General features: G+C 37.0%; 1 protein-coding gene across 1 annotated transcript in view; it reads left to right on the top strand.

Moving 5' to 3' along the window:
• The window catches only part of LOC306877001 (partitioning defective 3 homolog B-like), a 298887-nt gene that overhangs the window by 95833 nt on the left and 183320 nt on the right, over positions 1-19734 (top strand). Inside the window, exons 7-11 of the mRNA XM_079428505.1 lie at positions 4571-4660; positions 9728-9853; positions 10901-11298; positions 14402-14541; positions 14660-14788. Coding sequence (XP_079284631.1) covers positions 4571-4660; positions 9728-9853; positions 10901-11298; positions 14402-14541; positions 14660-14788 — 883 coding nt within the window. The remainder of the gene's footprint in view (positions 1-4570; positions 4661-9727; positions 9854-10900; positions 11299-14401; positions 14542-14659; positions 14789-19734) is intronic.

Genomic DNA, 19734 nt, shown 5'->3' with positions numbered 1-19734 from the left:
AAGCTGAATTTTGACATGCTGCTTCAGCAATCAATCAGTTTGCTGATTTTGTGAAACAAAAACAAAAAAAGAGATAATTTTTTTTTTTGTGTGGAAATTGTGATCATTTCCACAAAGAAAAGATAGATACAATAAAAAAAAGATATTTAAAAAAATATAGATATAGAAAAAAAAAAAAAGAAAAAAAAAAAATATATATATATATATATATATATATATATATATATATATATATATAAATAGAAATTACAGACCTCAAACTTTTAAATGTGACAATATAAGAAGAATTACAAATAAATTAAGTATAAAATTTGCATGCTAGTATGAGTATTAGCTTGCTTATTAGACAAAGTATTGTGCTGTTCCTCTCACCTGCACTGAATTCAATTGACCTATCGGTAAGCTCCTCCCCTCGAACGCAGACTAGCCAATAGCAGTCGAGTATCAGTTTCATGGGGAGCGGAACTCGGACATCTTTAGGTTTCAGCGCCATAGAGAAACATTGGAAGATCCTAAGCTCGCATCGGTTTTATGGGGTTTATGCTTCTAAAATGGAAAAAGTATGTGCCTGGGGTACTTGTAACACTGATTCTAGGTATCCTGAGAGGATGGGCAATATAATTTATTTTATTACATTTCCTGAATCCGAACAAAACAGAGCAAAATGTCCCTGAGCATTCAACCCCAATACAAATGAAGACAAAAACGTTCATTTTCTGGTTGTCATACACTCATTAATTTACAATTTTCACTTGCTCAAGCAGAACGTTAATGTTATCTTGTGCTTTAACAAGGTATCTCTGGCTAAAACTAGCTAACGTTAAAGTTAGTGAGTCCATGCTAACGTACACGCCTAAATAGCGGACTGTTCTCGCGTCTTGTACAGTGTAGGTCAAAAACACATAAACGAAGGTCTACATTTCAGTGCCTCTCCATATTATTCTGGTTAAATGTACATTAATTTAATCGTACCCTGCGATACATGAACAGTGTTGATCCTGAATGTTGTCATCCATGATCACGATGACCGACCGAAATATGAGACTTCTCCCGCTTGCATTGTGATCTGTAAACCCTCGCTTCGAGATACCCACTGTAATATTTTATAAATCCCTTCATGGAATATTTAATTCCCATTTGGTGGCCTTCTGTGTCCAAAATTGTGCAGAAACATCGTGGGACAAGGTCTTCACACTGCAGCTGTCATTGTAAGACAGTGAGCAACTCCATTTGTTTGTCCGAGGGAGCAACAGTAACTAAGCGGGGCGGGGCTTACTGATAGTCAATTGTGAGTTGAGTTCCCACATCAGTTACTTTTTCATTAAGAATATTTCCTAAGATGACAGCTGATAGGCATCTGATGACTAAACAGTGGGACTAGTGCCCCTGAAGTGTCCCTCTAACCTTAGAAAATTCATACAACAAATAGCACATAGTGCATGGAATGAGTGCATAGTACATAATTTAGGACACAACATTTTGAAATGGAGAGTGAGAGAGGGAGTGCAAGATAGAAGGGTACTGGGAAGTCCCCCCCCCTCCTCGTTTAAGCCTGACTAATTACTTCGGTGCTCCCTGGCCCCTCCTCAAGGAGCTGAGTCTCTTTGAAATTTCTTATTTGAGCCGGCCTTGATTAACGAAACTTCTGGTGAGTTGATGAAACTGCACTTCACAGGATTTACTCATGCTTACCACAGTTTTTTCCTCCGCCTTTGTTGTTGTTGTTGTGGTTTCCATCTCATGGTGATTGTGTTTAAACCCCATCTCTCTCTCGCTCTCAGACAGAGTTATCTGTGCTAGGGTTGCTTATCAGTGTTGAGTCTTCTGAGCTCTAGGCAGACAGCTCTCTCCTGCATTAGCATCTCAACAGTCTCAGCTCTTTCTCCAAATAGACTCTCACACACAGTCAGACACAATCTCCACTACATACCTCAGGAAAAATGAGAGAATTAAAGTCAAACAGGAGCTTGGAGAAGGGTGTATTTATGTTTGTATGTGTGTGTGTGTGGTCAGCCTGCTGGGGTCATTAAGACCTCACACACGGTAAATTATTGGGCTAGATGCCTGTTTGGGAGAGTTGCAGCTTAAGGCCTCAGGAAAAGAGAGACTCTCCACACATTCTTTAAATTGCAGTGTTTTATTTTACCACCTCATGCTCACTCACACCTGACTGGAAATCACTGCAGAGACCAAAGAGACAGTGCGTCCTTCAAAGCCTTTAGATAACATGAGCACTGGCATTATAGCAATACAACTGGGTAGAGTTGCACCAGCCATTCGTAAGTTCGTTTTTAAATTAGAATGTTAAGTCCACACTAGAGGCTTAGTAACTACTAGCTAGTTTGTAACTAAATGTATACATTATTTGGTTGCACCAGTTGTTCGTAAGGCAGGACGTAGCTAGTACTTCGTAAGCTCTCTGTGAAGTAATGCGTAGTCGCATAATATAACCTTTACCCTAAATCATCCAATATAAACCTTCAAATACGCGAGCAGAACTTGATTAAATGCTATGAAATTTATTCTAACTTCTTTTGCCTCACGTATACTAACGGTAAAAACAAGTTTCCATTAAAAACGATACAGTAATAACATTAGTCTTTATGTAAGATATTTTGTATGTAAATAACATTCAGAAACTTTAATTTAAATAAATAAGGATCAATAAATACCGAAAGAAAAAAAAACCATAAGAAATGCCATTTGTTTATTATTTCATCTGACATGCACAACACACATGAGGCACGGTGTAGATGGGGTGCTAAAGACGTGCTAATAAAAACAAAGTACGTTTATTCACATATTGTTCTCTCTATTAATATGTAGGCTACATGAGTGTAAATGTCAGCCGCATATATGCCTAAAGGATTGAAGGTTGTCGGGTAAAAGAAGAGTATATTGATGCAGTTCACTCAGTCTGATATTTTATTCCAACCGTTACTCCTGCTTCCGTAAATATTTAGTTTATACATAGAGTTACACTTCAACTAAGTGTGATGGAACACATATTTAGTAGTGCGTAAGTTGTAACTTAGTGCCCATTTACGTCAAAACTAGGCTAAGTTGTAACTTACGTACAGCTGGTGCAACCGGCCCCTGATCATTAAGTGGTTATTGCAGAAGATCTTAGTATGCTGATAGAAAGGAATCTTAGTTTTTCATGCTTTTGATGTTTTTCGATATACAGTACATCTTGCTATATATTTCCTCTGAATGTTTTTTGTTATAATGAGAGAATACGTCTGTGATACATTACTCAATGCTGCAAAAACACATCCGTTAGAAAAAGTGAAATTAATTCCCTCTGAGAGTTTAGCCTTGGATTCGAGGATTTGTTGTATTTGAAGTTATTTCAGGGCTGATCATCTACACTAGGCTATGTCTCAGGACTAGCTCAGGGATGAGGCTCTTCAGGGCTTAGTATGTAGTGTGCACACTATTTCAAGTGCATCAAACTTTATAAACCATTGTTCTTGTTGACTCGATGCAGACTGGCTCTCACTCGTTCTCTGTTAAGTGCTACTAGTTTCTGATCAAGAAAATTCACTGCAAAAAAAGCAAAGATAAATAAATAACAGCAGTAGAGACAGTTTTGGTTACACATTAATTTCCAGACGACATGCGAGTCTAAACGAATGGCTTGCACATAAACTAAAGTGCTCTGTGACACATTCACTTCATTCCAGATTTTAGTTGGTTTGTTTTTGCCAGTCTCAATTCTAGCCTTATGTTAGTTTTATACATTCACTTTTATACAAAAAAATCTTACCGACCCAAATATTTTTAACAGTATTGGGATTTTTTTTTTAAATACCAACAGGCTATTTATTAATTTACAGATATTTTTTAATCCTCACAGTATCCTAAACATTTTTTCATACAATGAAAACAATATATATATATTACTTGCAAAGCTCAATGGAGAAAGCTGCTTTTTGCGAACAGATATTGTAGTTACAGCATTTACCAGCAGGGACTATTGGGAACTAACCAGCCAAACATGAAATCCTGCACTGACCAATCAGCTTCCAGAATTACCCGTTTCATAAAATGCTTTCTAACAGTTTGGTGTGTCATGTTTGCTTAATTTCAAATCCGTAGTCGGTCGGTCTCTGCCTGTCTCTCTCTCTTCAGCTCCTGCAGTGGCTCACTGTACTCGCTCATGTATGACTCTGCAAATATTCCACCATGAAGAGCTATTAGTTGTGGATTAAAGGCGGATGATCGCCGCTGCAGTGCAACGAACCGTTCTGTCCACAGTTATCCACTTATACTCCTGCTATATCATCACACCACATGCCAAGAACATTAACTGCTGAAAAAGGGGAAAACAGGGAAAAAAAGAGGAACATTTGAAAATTAGAATACATCATGGAAACTATTTTAGCAGGGAATGTAGGAAAACAGGATCATGTGCTAGAGAGCTGAGTAACAGACATGTACGGCGGCTCTGCACCCGCGCGTGTGGGAGATCTGAGGGCCAGGAGACAGTGAGTTTACACGGGTTTATGTTGTGCAGTCTGACTTCTTAATATTGTGACTGATGGGTTTTGTTCTTGTGTGTGTGCAGCAGCAGCGTCACAAAGACGGTGGAGATTTCAGGAGAGCAAGGGCCTCTAGGAATACACGTGGTGCCGTATTGTTCCTCTCTCAGCGGAAGGTTAGTGCAGCATTTCTCACTCTCTCTCCTCCTCATACGCAAACGCACACTTTCCCGTGATGCATGTCTTACCTAAAGCATGGTGACGTGCGCCAGAGAAATCTAAAGCTGCACCGCACACATTCAGAGCTTTGTTTGTGTCTGCCTGTATTTTGGAGTGGGGGATTATGGGAATGTTTTGTGCTGCTCTCCTGCTTTTGAAGTCGTGATTCAGAAGTGGGTGTTTGTAGCTTTTAGTTCATGTCTTTTTACCTTTTGGGCTATCTGTGTGCTAGAATTTAGAATTCTAAATAGAAGTTTAGCAGAATTAAAAAGAACTTTAAAATATTAATGACTCATTTTTTTTGGTCCAATCAAATTCTCTCTTATGATAATGTCCCTGCCCTAATACCACTTGCAGCTGATTGAATTGCAAGTTTGCAAATTGTAGTCTCGATTAACACCTGTAATATTATTGTAATAAATGTATGTTATTTTTTTTTATTATTTATTTAAAAGGTGCAGACCTTCTATATTTTTCACCTCAACTTATGATTTTTCTAGAACCTTTTACAGAATTTATAAACAGAAAATGCATTATACATTTGATATATTATTCATGGAGTCTTAAAATATTTTCAGAAGTGATGCATTTAATCCTTCCCAGCAAATGGGTCACATTTTATTTTTAAATTATGATTTTAATTTCCCAATCGGAACAGATTTTGTGAGGGGGGGGTGTTATGCCTTTTTTTTTAATTGTAGCCTTTAAAATATTTTCAATTAAATTGATATTGTTTAGAACTTTTAATTTTTTTCACATTTGATTTTTAAATGATAGTAAATGCGAGTAAACAAAAATACAACAACAACAAATAAAAATGTACATTTCATCTAAAGATTGGGGGGAAAATAGTGTCTATTTCTTAGAACAACGTGCACTGATGACTTGTGCACAATAAGAACAGAAATATGCATACTTTAAGACTTGTATGTAAATGATCTGTTTTTTGCTTGGCTAAGCTCTGTACACCTGCATAGTTCTCACTGTTATACATCAGCGCCGAGTTGCTGAACACTGAATAGATGCCCGTTATATGCTGATGTGCTTATAGTTGTGGACAGGACTTTTGTTCCTTTAATGCTTCAGTGGTGAGGAACAGGTAGAGCAAGTGAAGAATGTGTGTTCCTATGGGAGAGAGCTGGGCGTCCCGTGGTGGTCAGACTGCTGCAGCTGCTGTTTGGAGCGGGTCAGCGGTATATAAACCCACAGCTCTGTTTGATGGCAGGAGCAGGGCTGTGGGGTCAGCATCGAGTGCTGCAGGCCCAGGAAAACTCATCACGACATTTTGTAGGATAAATAGGTTAAAAGTTAAGTACTTCAGCTCTAAAGAGGGACTTTGGGGGAGACCATTTGTAAAACACACACTTTTATATCTAACTTATGCTTTCTCCATTGATTATTCTACTGTAGTTTTTGATGTATTACTATAAATCAGTAACCATATTAGCATTACTCAGTATTAGTTGTTTATTTGTAGTTACTTGCTTTAGTACACTAACTTTCAAAGATTTGGTCTCTTATGTTCAAGGCTGCATTAATTTGATCACAAACACATTAAAAACAGTGACGTTATTGCAATTTAAAATAACTTTTCTGTTTGAATATATTTGATATTCAACGATGGCAACGCTAATTTTTTTTACATCATTACTCCAGTCTTGTGTCACATGATCCTGTAGAACTTATTCAACATGCTTATTTGAAGCATTATTTATTATTTTTAATGTTGAAAATGGTTGTGTTGCTTAATATTTTTGGAAAACCCTCATATATTTTTTTCAGGATTCTTTGATGAATAGAAAGTTCAATTGAACAACATTTATTTGAAATATAAATCTTTTCTATAACATCATGAATGTCTTTCCTGCGATCAATATAATGCATCCTTGCTGAAAACAATTATTGATTTCTTTATAGATAAATAAATAAAATCTTACTGACCCCAAAGTTTTGAACAGTATGTTTTTTTCCCCTTCAAATTCTTAATTCTGGTGTTTACAAATTGTAAATTAAATGATTTTGTTTGTAACGATTTTTTATTTATTTATTTTGAAATCTATTTTTTAAGGCTGACAAAATTGCATAGATTGGTTATACCGGCCATTATGTTCCTTATTAACAGGCCCACCAACATTTGTGGTGCATATGGAATTTTTTTAAATTACTGATGGTCATTAAAGTAAACATGCAAGTAGAGCGCTGAATTAATGCAAATATATTTGAGCAAATGCAGGTTAGTGTTTTTTGTGTTGTTGTTTTTTTAATTAAAATTTTACTAAGTGAGAATTTTTTCACAGAATCATTTATGAAGTTCTACACACTTTTTTTTCTGCTCCTGTGTGGCTAACTTGAAAATAATTATGTACTGCAGCATTGACCAGCAAATGTTTGTCATGGTGCTTGTTTTGGAGTTTAGATTTATTGTGCATGAACAAATTGAAGCTGTCCTGATTTTGGTGTCTTTGATTTGGTCTGCAGAAAGACTGGCTATTGGAGGCCACACAATCTTCAAAGTAACTTCATGGCTCAGTTAATGACCAGATGTTTTTACGGTTGAGCGCTCTTACTGTCTGACATGTACTAAGTAATTTTTTCTCTTTCTGACTGAAACTGAGTCATCAGAGAGAGTCACGAGGGACTGAGACAGCACAGGAGTCTTAATAAAGACAGATACCTCCCTGTAGGATTGAGTCTTTTTCTCTAGGTTCTCTCCATCACCCCCCTCACTCACGTCTCCCACAGGCCGTAACCTCCATCTGTTTCCTTTAGACATGCCGTGCCCCTCTCTCTCTCTGCGTGCCAAAGGTCACCCCATCTTAAGACTGCAGTAATGTTCTCCAGTGGTGAGGCGAGCGATAGCGTAAACAGGCCTGTTAGCTAATGCAGAGTGACTTCATGTGGACGGGAAGCCTTTAGCACATCTAATGGAGGGGTGAAGAGATCCTTCCTGAGCATTAGCAGGTCACACTCTCATATCTTATACCAACACAAGACTAATTCAGTCCAGAACCAAACCGCTAATCTGACCTCTGGTGTGTTTTTGGAGAGTTCTTACGCACACTTGTTTTTGATCATTTTATTTAGTCTGGAGGTGATAATAGGAGACGTTATTAGTTTATATTAGGGTTTCTTAAATTTACTAGTCGACTAGTTCAGAATGCTGAATAATAATTAGTGGTAACATATTCTTGAAGAAAGGCTGTATCTTTAGCTATAGATATATCAGTTTTACTGCTTTATGGTTTTCATGATTTTATTGTGATACAATATTTTACAGTTTATGTTTTGGCTGTTTAAAGGTCTGCTTTATATAATGATTTTTGTAGGATAATGATAATGTGCTGTGTATGTGTGCAGCATCCTGGATTTCAAGACAAAGTTTATTTGAGGACAGTATTATTATTATTTTTTTCACGTTAAACACATGAAGCGTTTTTTTGATAGAATATAACCACACATAATGTACCAGCTAATATCTGATAATATCATTTTGTAATAGGTGGAATCTGCTGGTAATGTATTATTGTGGAATCTGATGATAAATGATTGAATGTGTTATATTTTAATTGCTAGTGTTAAAATGACCATTAGCCACTATTACTGGCATACGCTACTGTTCAAAAGTTTGGGGGTCATTATTATTAATAATTAATTAACTTTCACCATGGATGCATTAAATTCATCAAAATGACAGTAAATACATTGATAATGTTACAAAATATTCTATTTCAAATAAATGCTTTTTGAATTTTTTTCATCAAAGAATCCTGGAATAAACTTTTTTCCACGAAAATATTAAGCAGCACCACTGTTTTCCACATTGGTAATTATAAGAAATGTTTCTTGAGCAGCAAATCAGCATATTAGACTGATTTCTGAGTAATGATGATGAAAATTTGGCTTTACATTACTGGAATAAATTATATTTAAAAAAAATATATTCAAACAGTTATAACTAATTTACAATATCAATTTGATAAACAAATAAATGCATCCCTGGTGAGCATAATATACTTATTTTAAAAGCATTTTGAAAATCTTGCCATCCCCAAACTTTGAACAGTTATAGTTTTGCACATAGTATTGCAGTTGAAGCTGATCTGTGCTGTAGCTGTGGACATGTGCTTGTTTTTAGTGATGTGTAGAATCATAAACAGGCCGGTTATTGTGGCTCTTGCTGTGAGCTGGCTGTCAGCAGCTGAAGACGAATATACTTAGCCTCTTTCATATATTTACTGAAAACTCAACCTTTATCCCTCCAGTCAAATATCACCTCTCTGAGGAAACCATTTCAGTCCTGTGTGTCTCACCAAACGTCCATCTGAATTTCTGCAAAGATATCTTCCATAATTTGTCCAAGCCTCTACAGCACTGCAGAGAGTGCTGCGGCCCACTGTAATGTATGAATGTGTTATTCAGCCTGCGAGGGAAGACTGACGGATTAATACTCATCTGCCGTTCATGCTCCTGCTTTATGAGTTTCTCCAGCCTGATAGCCTTTATCACTGCCAGCCATAGCGCTTCTGTCTTGTGTTTTGCCAAGCAACTGTGTATGTGGGCTTTTCATGGTGCTTGGGAGGGCAAAACTTCAAGCATCAGTAAAGTAGTGATAAGGTTTTATAGATGTAATTAATTAATAAAATGGGTGAAAAAAATTATACAAGATGAAAGTGTGTGAAGCACTCACTTTCCAACAATGACATCAACAGATAAAGCTTTAGAGGGGGCGATGTCTCAAACAGATCTGGAACGCAGATTTATTCTGGACTAAAACAAAGCCAAATGCATATACAGTAGGAGACTTTTCCTCATTTCACAAGTTCTCTACATTACAGTGGTGTGGACGGTTTGATGTTATTACTTGAATAAGTAGCTTTTTGTAATTATTATGTAATTACTGTGTAATTATGGTGTTTTTCATGTGCTGTTGTTCTATTATAATACAATAGCACAGCCTGTCATGGCTAGTTGCTGGCTGGTGCTTGCTCTATTTTGTTGGTAATTTATGGTTTGCTCTCTCTCAGGGCTTTAGGTCTGCACATTCGAGGCGTGGAAGAGAACAGTCGCTCCAAAAGGGAAAGCATCTTTCAGGACGACGAGTGTATCGTTAAAATTAATGATACTGAATTAATGGACAAATCCTTTTCACAGTGAGTCTCTTTATTTTTCACTTTCTAGTCTCCCCTCTCTGTCTCTACCTCCTGATATCCTTTCCTTCCTGTCTTGATACTTAGTTTTAGCCCTATCTTTTCATGTCATGCTTGTAAAAACAGGCATGGTGTCCATTGTTGTACTCTATTTATGGCTATCAACTCTGGACTGGTCTCAAAAGCAGAAAAACACTCAGCCCACAGCGACAGAGTCCATCCAGCAGTCATGGTCATTTACTGTGCTGTGTTTGGTGTGTGTAGCAGATCATCTCCTCTTACACTGCATTACTGCACGCTGTCAAGCTGATTAGAGACCGGCTACCTGACCCAAAGCGATCAGGATCTGACAAACCATCAGGTTTTGGCACTTTTTTTTTACGTAAAATATTAGATTTGCATCAGTTACAATCAGAGTATAAAGAGAACCCAAATTAACAAGATATATTCTACATACACTCTTCATTAGATGGCTGCTATAGGAGCAGACATTGTCAGACGCTAAAGTTCATAGGAATATATAATTAGGAAATAGAAAAGTTCAAGGAATATACCAGTGCTCCTCATAGGCTTGCTTTAGATTGTGGTTAATACAAGTTCGGTCTGAAGACCTTGCCATACCTGTTGGAACATTACCCAGTTGTCACATGATCGTCATGTACATTTTGCATATATTATATATACATATCTCCGCTAAGGAGAATTACTTCTATCCAGTAGAAGGTCACATTAATCTTATTATGCTCAGGATGGATGGACGTTTTTTAAATTAAATCAGTCAAGCAAAAATGAAGGAGGTGGATTGCTTTGTCATTTGTAATGCGTAGGACTCATTAGTCATAACCCCAATTATGCTGTCAGAATAAATGTCAGGGCGCGTTTTATCTAAACCAAGACTATTCAATATATTACTATTTCCATCTTTTTTAGTTTCCAGGTTCATTTGTTTCATCAAACAACTTGCCAATAATTATAAAAAATGTATTGTCTCTTAATTGCCTTTTCTATTTCCTGCGTTCCTTATCTCTTCCTCCCTCTGTCTTTTACCAGAGCACAGGAAATATTCCGACAAGCCATGCGTTCATCTATCGTTCGTTTAGAAGTTGTTCCAGTTTTTAATAAAGAACACTTTGAGAAGAGTGTAATCGGCCACCTCTTCAACTCAGAAAACCCTGACACATCCACACGGACCAAAGACCCTCCACCGCTGAAGGTGAAGCCCATCGTGAGGCCTGTGGAGTCCTCCTCAGGATGGCAAGCTGAGTTTCAGGAGTCCAGCAGCAGTCTAGAGGGTCACTCTCTGGGCTCCCCTTTACCCCTCAGTCTGTCACCCACTCCCAGAAGCAAAAGTGCTGACAGTCCCCTTCTAAAAAACAGCCTGGGACCATCACCTCTACAAAACCACAACAAAAAGAGTGGAAAGAGGCTCACAATCGATCTTAAGAAAGGTAAAAACTAGGATATATATACACTATAAAAAAGGAATTGTGGGGAAAATTTCAACACAACTTGATGTATTCAGATTTTTAGGATCTCTCAAGTATTGTCTTGATTGTCCTAAGTAACAATACTTTGATTTGTCAATTTGAATTAGTTTGTTTACTAAATGCAAAAAAATACAATAAATTAAGAACAATAAATTGGTCTATCATTTTTGTAGTCATATACATTTTGTAGGACAAATAATATGTGACATGAACTATGCTATCTTTGTTTCTTTAGGCGCGATCACCTTACAAAGCAAAGATATCTGGGATATAGTTTTAGAAGGTTGTACATAGACCTCAAGACCTGACACAAACCTCAATAACGGTGACAATCAACAAATGTAAAAAAAAAAGTTCTTAACATGACAACACAAGGAATAAATAAAAACAACAACAAAAGTTAAAAAAGAGTTTTGTTATTTTAATTGATCTAAAATCAGATTTAGATTTTTTTAACCCCTTGGGTGTCCTTGGAACCCAAAACATTTAAGTATGCTTGCATAGTAGAGCCCGACCGATATGGGTTTTTGAGGGCTGACCATTATTAGGAAGTAAATAAAAAACAAAGTCTGATATCGATAAATCGGCTAAATACTATACTATAGAAAACTGTACAAGTCCAAAATGGGAAGTGTGTCCAAACTTTTGACTGGTACTGTATATAGATTAAAGTATATACATAAACAGAATATATATACATGAACACTTAAACATAAACACAAGACAAATTCCGTGAAATTCCGCGTTATACAGTTAAATCAGTTTTTATGACTGTATTCCGTCCGCATTTTCTGCATCATGGAAATCCTAGGGCCCTACTAATGTAGCAAACGAGTATGATAAGCTTATTGTGAGAGTAAAAGATGGGGACATTGTTTATTTACTTTATAATATTGAGTCTCACCATATCTGTGGCATATACGCCGAGGCAGATAAATCTGCTCATATTAGCTGAAAAAATCGGCAAACCGATAAATCGGTCGGGCTCTATTGCATAGTGCATTAAAACTCTCATTTTAAAAGAGCAAAGAAACTCCTGCAAGATCTTTTAAATGAATGTACTTCTTTTTAAAATGATTCTCTCTCTCACTCTTAACATTGGTCAACTTTGTAGTCGGTGGTTTTGGCAGCCTAACCGAATGAATGAAGCTATAATTTCAGGCTGTAAAGTCTATTAAGTTCTTATTGATTCTGCCATTAATGATGATATAAATTCATAGCTGGAGCAAAAAAGTGCTGACCGTAAAACGATTGAGCTAAATGACGAGCATAAAATGCCGTCTGAATGCTTCAGCTGTGCTCGTTTTTTCCACAGACTGGCTTCAATTTGTATTGTCCTCTGTAGTCTGATGCAGGGTGTGTTAAAGAACAACCACTGGCCCTCAGGCGGTCTAGTCTTTAGTTTCTTCTCCCCCATGCGCTGTCCATCATTTTATCCCTGAGCTCAGGGACAGGACTGGAAATATCCACCCCTCGTGTCACACAGGGGGCTGTTCTCTAATCTACCAGTCTATCAGTCACCGGGACAGCATCAAGACTGCCGTAAGAAGCAATATATGCACAGGTCAAGGCGGCAGTGTGGTTTAAATGGACCACCACCTGTGCTAGACAGCAGTCTCCTCCTTTAATATCCTCCTTTTATCTGGGCTGAAAGAAAAAACGAGAATGATTTCTAGTCAAATGCTTATTTTTATGCTTATTAGGGTTTTTTTGTTTTTTTTGGAACACTTGGACTTCATCTTAAAAGTGTAAATGTCAGCTTCCGGAGGTCATCCTGATATGGCTAATGATGTCTCTGTTGTGGGCCAGGCTTGTGTTGACTTTAAATTGTGTAAGAACATTTTGATTTTTAGCATTATCTCTTCCTCTCGCTTTCTCTGTTTACTTTAACAAACGGTCTCTGATTCTGTCTTTCATATTCATGCACTCTGTGTCTATTTTTGTCTGTCCCTTTCGCTCTGACTCTTTGAAATGTGCTCATATGTGAAATTAAACTTCAGTTTCTGAAGCCATGCGGCTCTAATCTCAGTCTTGCACAGGGATGGCCTTTATCAGCCCGACTGTCCCTGACAGGACTCAGACAGGCCCACCCCTATGTACAGTATAGAGCATATGAGGAGTTTTATAGAGACAGTCTAATATCTCTCTTCTGTTGTTTCCCATCATTTTTTCGAAGTTTGAGGCATTACAGATTTGAGATCTTTGTCGAGATAAATTATGTTTTGCAGCACTTTGTTTTAAAAACTGAATGATTGATCCTTTTGGAATATTAACATAAGGAAAACGGAAACCTGATGGTGCAAATATGTCACTAAAGTATCTATTTGATGTGTATGCAGACTACTAATATTAAAATATTTTAGTGTGTTTTAAGTAAGTACTGTCAAATATATGTTCATTTAATTCTACATCTTTAATGCATCTTATTTGCTAAGATTTAATACACCTACTGCAGCATTCAAGAGTTTGAGGCTGGTAATATTTTTTAATGTTTTTGAAAGAAGTCTAGTTCACACCAAGGATGCATTTATTTCATTAAAACCGATAAAAGAGTAATATTGTGAAATATTATTGCAATTTCCATGAAGTCACATGAACATTCAGAAATCATTCTAACATACCGATTTGCTGCTTAAGAAACATGTCTTAGTCTTTTCAATGTTTAATATTTTTGTGGAAACTGATGCAATTTTTTCAGGATCTATTTGTAACAGTACAGTTGTTTTACTGCCACCTTTGATCAATTGAATCAATCCTTGCTGAATAAAACTTTCAAAAAACAATCTTACTGACCTCAAACATTGGACATCCGATATTTTATTTATTGAACTGTATTTTTTTTAAAGATATTACGTGTTATGAGGTGTTTATACACCCATAGGACACTTCAAATACAACTTTCTAAATGACGGCCTCTTTTACAGACAAATTGCTGATATTTTTACAGCGTGCTGACTGGGAAGAGAATAGGCTTCACACATGAATTACTGCAGTATTGCTGACAAATTAGGTTTAGGTTGTCCATTAATGACTTTAATCCCGATCTTTCTCAATCTCCACATAGGTCCCGAAGGTCTGGGCTTCACTGTTGTTACCAGAGATTCTTCTGTGCACGGGCCTGGTCCCATCCTCGTCAAAAACATCCTACCCAGAGGAGCTGCTGTCAAAGATGGCCATCTGCAGTCAGGTGACAGGATCGTAGAAGTGAGTCTCTTTCTGGAGTAAGATGGAGTATTTCTAGAATAGTCAAATCATTTTCATTTCACATTAGTGTGAAGGTGCATATGAAATCCATTGAAACTGAGTGCATGTGTGTGTTCAGGTGAACGGTGTGGACATCACTGGCCGTTCTCAGGAGGAACTTGTGGCCATGTTACGCAGTACGAAGCAGGGAGACAGTGTGTGTCTGGTTGTGGCCAGACAGGAAGACATGTTCCTTCCACGTGAGCTGGTAAGAGTCTTCTCTGTCTAACTACAATGCATCTAATTCAGTCATCAGTCCCATGGCAGACACCATGTCTTATACATTTACCTCCTCCTATCTGCTGCTAATAAACCTTTCTTAAAGTCTCTTCTTCTCTTGGTCTTTTCTTCCTTCCCAGTGCATCAATTGTCTGCATGATTGTGTAAATGTATACAAAACATACCCCCTATTCGGGTTGGGTTGCTTGTGAAAGATCATGCAGTGTTTCCTACTGAATTCTGATTTTGCAGCGGGTGAACAGACAAAACTCTTTTTCACATAAAATTTGGAATAAGATAATTTTTCTATTTTTATGAAATTCTTTCATAAAAGAAGGCTGTATTCAAGTGATCAAAAGTGACAGTAAAGACATTTTACAGTGTTTAAAAAGATTTCTGTTTCAAATAATACGCTTCTTTTGAAATTTTGGTTCATCAAGAATCCTGAAAAAAGTTTTCAACATTGCTTATAAGAATGTATCTTGAGCAGCAAATCAGCATATTAGAATGTTTTCTTAAGAATCATGTGACACTGAAGAGTATTTTACAGTTTTATAATATTTTACAGTATTACAGTTTTTAGAGGTTTAAATTAGACTTCAAACTCACATGACGCTGTGGTTTAAAATAGGTGTTGTAGGGCAAACTAGCAAGAGTTTTAGCTTCTAAATTTCTGTTTATAGACCATCCAATTCCTGTGTTCACCTTTTTTCACATCATTTTTCTTGGGATCATTTACATGGCTTGTGTTCCTCTCAAGCTTTCCCAACATTAGTAGTATTTAGCAAACACTTTTATTTTGACATTTTCTACAGGGACAGTCCTGCTGGAAAAATGTGTAATTAAAAAGAAAATAAAAAAATTCTGTCATCTTATGCTCACCCTCATTTCATTCCAAACCTAAGGTTTTAGTTAATCTTCAGATCAAGCAAGATTGTGTCAAGCAAGTTTAGTTGCACTTCAGTATTTACCATATTTGATGAATATATATGTATGTGTGTTGATCAATGTTGAATTCAAATAAAAGCCTAAATTAATTCTGTTCACCATATAAAACGGTCATGTCTCAACATAAGACTTGGATTAAAGCGTTTCATATGGTTTACTTTTTGGATGTGTTTATATTTTTGAAGCTTGAAATTTGTGGTTGTGTTTTCTTTCAATGGATGGACAAAAATGATGTGTGAAAATTAAAAAATCTTGATGAACAAAAGTCTTGTGAATTTGGAACAACATGAGAGCGAGTAAACGATGACAGATTTTTTGTTTTTGGGTGAACTGTCCCTTTAAGTGTTCATTCAAGAGCACAATGCATCATCTTTACAGGGTCATACCTGTTGCCCTTCAGTTACCATCTCATATAACTAATCACCAAATCAAACCACCCCACATAGCTTTAAAACAATGACTGCACAGAAGACTGTAAGGTCTGTATATGGCAGGGTTTCTTCAGCAGGGCACTTCCTGTGCTTCAGACCAACAGGAAATGTAATGGCATGTTATTTGGGTCATCTGCAGTGATATCATGTGTCCCAGTGGAATGCCTCTGCACTGTCATGTCTCTCCCCAATGCCCAACGGGCCTCTGTTTGCTGTCTTAGCCGTGGAAGGTCATAGTCACTCTGTAGTTCCTCAAGCCTTGAGGACGGGAAGTACTGAGCTTCCTGCTATTGTCTCAACCCCTGTGGGACGTGTAAGTACGCTACCTTTTGTCTGTTAGGATGTTCAGACGTCTTCAACTGTCACACTTTCCCTCCCTTTGTTTTTGTCCGTTTGATATCTTTCCTGATGAACCTGGCGACCCACACACCCAGCCGCCGGAGCGCTGGCTTCTCTGCATACACCGTTCTGCCCACCTTGTAGTCTGACTTCCTGCTCTCATCCCTGCTTGTTGATTCAGCGCTGGACAGGAAGTAGCGCAGGAGGTCGGGGCGCTCCTACAGGAAGTGCTGGAGCATGCAGGGCTGTGTGAAGTCAGGGACTACGACTGTGCAGCTGTGTGTTGGCTCTTCCTGTATCTCCCTCAGCGTAGTGCCCGTTGCTGTGCAGTCATCCAAAATCTGCCCCAATCAGCGCTTTCTGTAAATAACCAAACGCTGAGAACCGCGCTCACTTGACTATTACTATAGCAATGCCACTCAAACTTTGGCCCCTCGCAGGAAATGAGCTACAGGCTCCATTGTCAACATCTTTCATGTATTTATTTGGATAAATTCACAGCAGCATGAGAGGAATTTAGGACACAATAGTTGGCGTCCAGCAAACTATTACCTTTTTGTTTTTGGACTTGCATGCAATATGCAGCTAAATTAATGCATAATACATAACATTCTAATGCATTGTTTAATGTATTTTAATAAAAGTTTTTGGTTTTAAAGAAGCTTTTCATGTTCAGCAAGGCTGCATTTATTTGATAAAAAATACAGTAAAAACACAAATATTGTAAAATGCTATTATTAATTTGAAATAACTGTTTTCTTCACCATGATGCAAACATGAAATATCAGACATGCAGTAGTAGTTCTTTTCAGGTTTGTATTTGATTGCGCTGCTTTTCCATTGGATTTATTTAACTGTTGTGCTCACGTCTCTTCTAAAAGAAGTTCAACCTCCCGTCTACTTGCATTTTTTCCTGTTCCACTGCCTGCATCGCATCTTTGTCAACTCAAAAGCGTATTCCGTGTGAATGGCACCTAGCGATATATCCTACTTATGGTCCTTCACATAGCGTGTCACGTGAGTGGTTAATTACGTGCGCCAACATGAAGTTGGATCTTTTTTTTTTCTTTATTGTTATCATTGGCATATTGTCAAAATGTCTAATTCTAACATGTGTTAATATTTCTGTTCAAAATTGTGATTCCTCAATTTATAACAAATAAAATCAAGGCAAAAAAATCAATAATAAAATCTGAAAAATTGCCCTGCCCTACTTTTTAGCAAATATAATTTCTAAATGTAATTGCACTATCAGTCCAAATGTTATTTATTACTTTTTGGGCATATTTCACTCAGTGTGAGTGCTTTCCTCTCCATGTTTGCTAATAAGTGATGTATCAATCACATTTCCCTTTTATGTTTACATTTACATTTATTAATTTAGCTGACGCTTTTATCCAAAGCGACTTACAATTGCTATATATGTCAGAGGTCGCACGCCTCTGGAGCAACTAGGGGTTAAGTGTCTTGCTCAGGGGCACATTGGTGTCTCACAGTGGATTCGAACCCGGGTCTCTCACACCAAAGGCATGTGTCTTATCCACTGCGCCATCACCACCCCCATGTTGTGGTAAATGATGAGAATAAATGTCTATTTTCACCATATTAAGACCAATTCACACTTGTTCACACATTGTTCTAGTAAATTCTCTGGTGAATTAGGCCTGTCGCTGTTCAATTACGACTCTCGTGCATGCTGCATCGTTGCCACTGATTAGTTAGTACGCAGTGGTCTGAAGCATGACTGCGACCCATTACCCACAAACCACTAGTTCTGCTTGTGCACAGGAGATTAAAACCCTTCAGTTGATTGTAAAATCTACAAACGCACAAAATTGTAACAGTAATGATTGCATTTGGTTAGTGAGCCATAGCTGGATTTTGCAGATGACATCTTTGAATTTCTAAACTGTTTGCTTGACTCAGAGACTGATGGATTGACGTCTGTGTGTGTGACTGGACTGTCTGGACTGAGATATGGTAGTCAGGGAGATTAATGTATGGGAAGAATAGCTCACAGACAGTGAAAGATGACTGTAGATACATTTTAAGAGCAAAAGCTGAAAGAGCGAGTGATTGAAATGTAAAAAACGGGCCAAGGAGATAGAAATGCTGATAGAGGAGTGACGGATGATGAGACAAAGAGAAAAAAAGGTAGATAGAGGCAAGGAAAGGGCTGAGAGTAGAAAAAGATGGTGACAGAAGGGAGAGAAAGCTGTCATTGTCAATCTTAGAAACAAAGCTGCAAAGAGAGGTATAAGAGACCAATATGTGCAGAAACAATGCAAAATGCAAGGAAACACTACAAAATGTAAGGTTGGTAGAAGAAATTGTTGAGCATAGCAGACAATTCTATGTTTATTAGCAAATACTGGCGGCTGCTAATGCGAGCTGAATTTTTTTTTTTGCCATTTTTAAATGTTGCTTTCATCAAATTGTGTAATCATGGAAATTAATATAAATATATATTACCATTAAAAAGTTTGGGTTGGTAGTTTTTTAAATAAGATTCTTAGTGTCATCAAAGCTGCATTAATTTGATTTAAAAAAAAAAATAGTTAAAATTAATTGTGAATTAATATTACAATTTTAAAAAGCTGTTATTTAAATACATTTTACATTTAGTTTTCAGGGGGGAAAAGTCTCTTGAGCTCACGAAGGCTGCATTTATTTGATCAAACATACAGTAAAAACAGTAATATTGTAAAACATTATTGTAATTTAAAATACGTTTTTTTTTGTTTTGTTTTTTTTTGGTAATATATTTTAAAATTGAATTTATCCCTGTGATGCAAAGCTGAATTTTCAACATCGTTACTCTAGTCTTCAGTGTCACATGATCCTTCAGAAATCATTCTAATATGCTGATTTGCTGCTCAAGAAACATTTCTTATTATTACCAACGATGAAAACCGTTGTGCTGCTTAATGTTTGATGAATAGAAAGTTCAAAAGAAACATGTTTATTTGAAAAAACTAATCTTTTGTAACATTCTTAATGTCTTTACTGTCCATTTTGATCAATTTAATGCATCCTTGCTGAATAAAACGATACATTTCTTTCAAAGCTTTCAAACAGTACTGTCTATTTTCATTTTATTGGCTACCCTGCTCTCTAGATATCCACATCGGCCAATGGAAAATCAGTCTAACACTAGTCGTGTCAGTCTAAAGATAAAAGACATGCTTCAGACAGTCGGAAGGTAGAAGAGTTTGAT

The sequence above is a fragment of the Barbus barbus genome, assembly GCF_936440315.1.
Source record: "Barbus barbus genome assembly, chromosome: 11".
In the NCBI taxonomy this organism is placed as follows: Eukaryota; Metazoa; Chordata; class Actinopteri; order Cypriniformes; family Cyprinidae; genus Barbus; species Barbus barbus.
The sequence above is the reverse complement of the archived record's forward strand: the minus strand, read 5'-3'. Positions and strand labels throughout refer to the sequence as shown.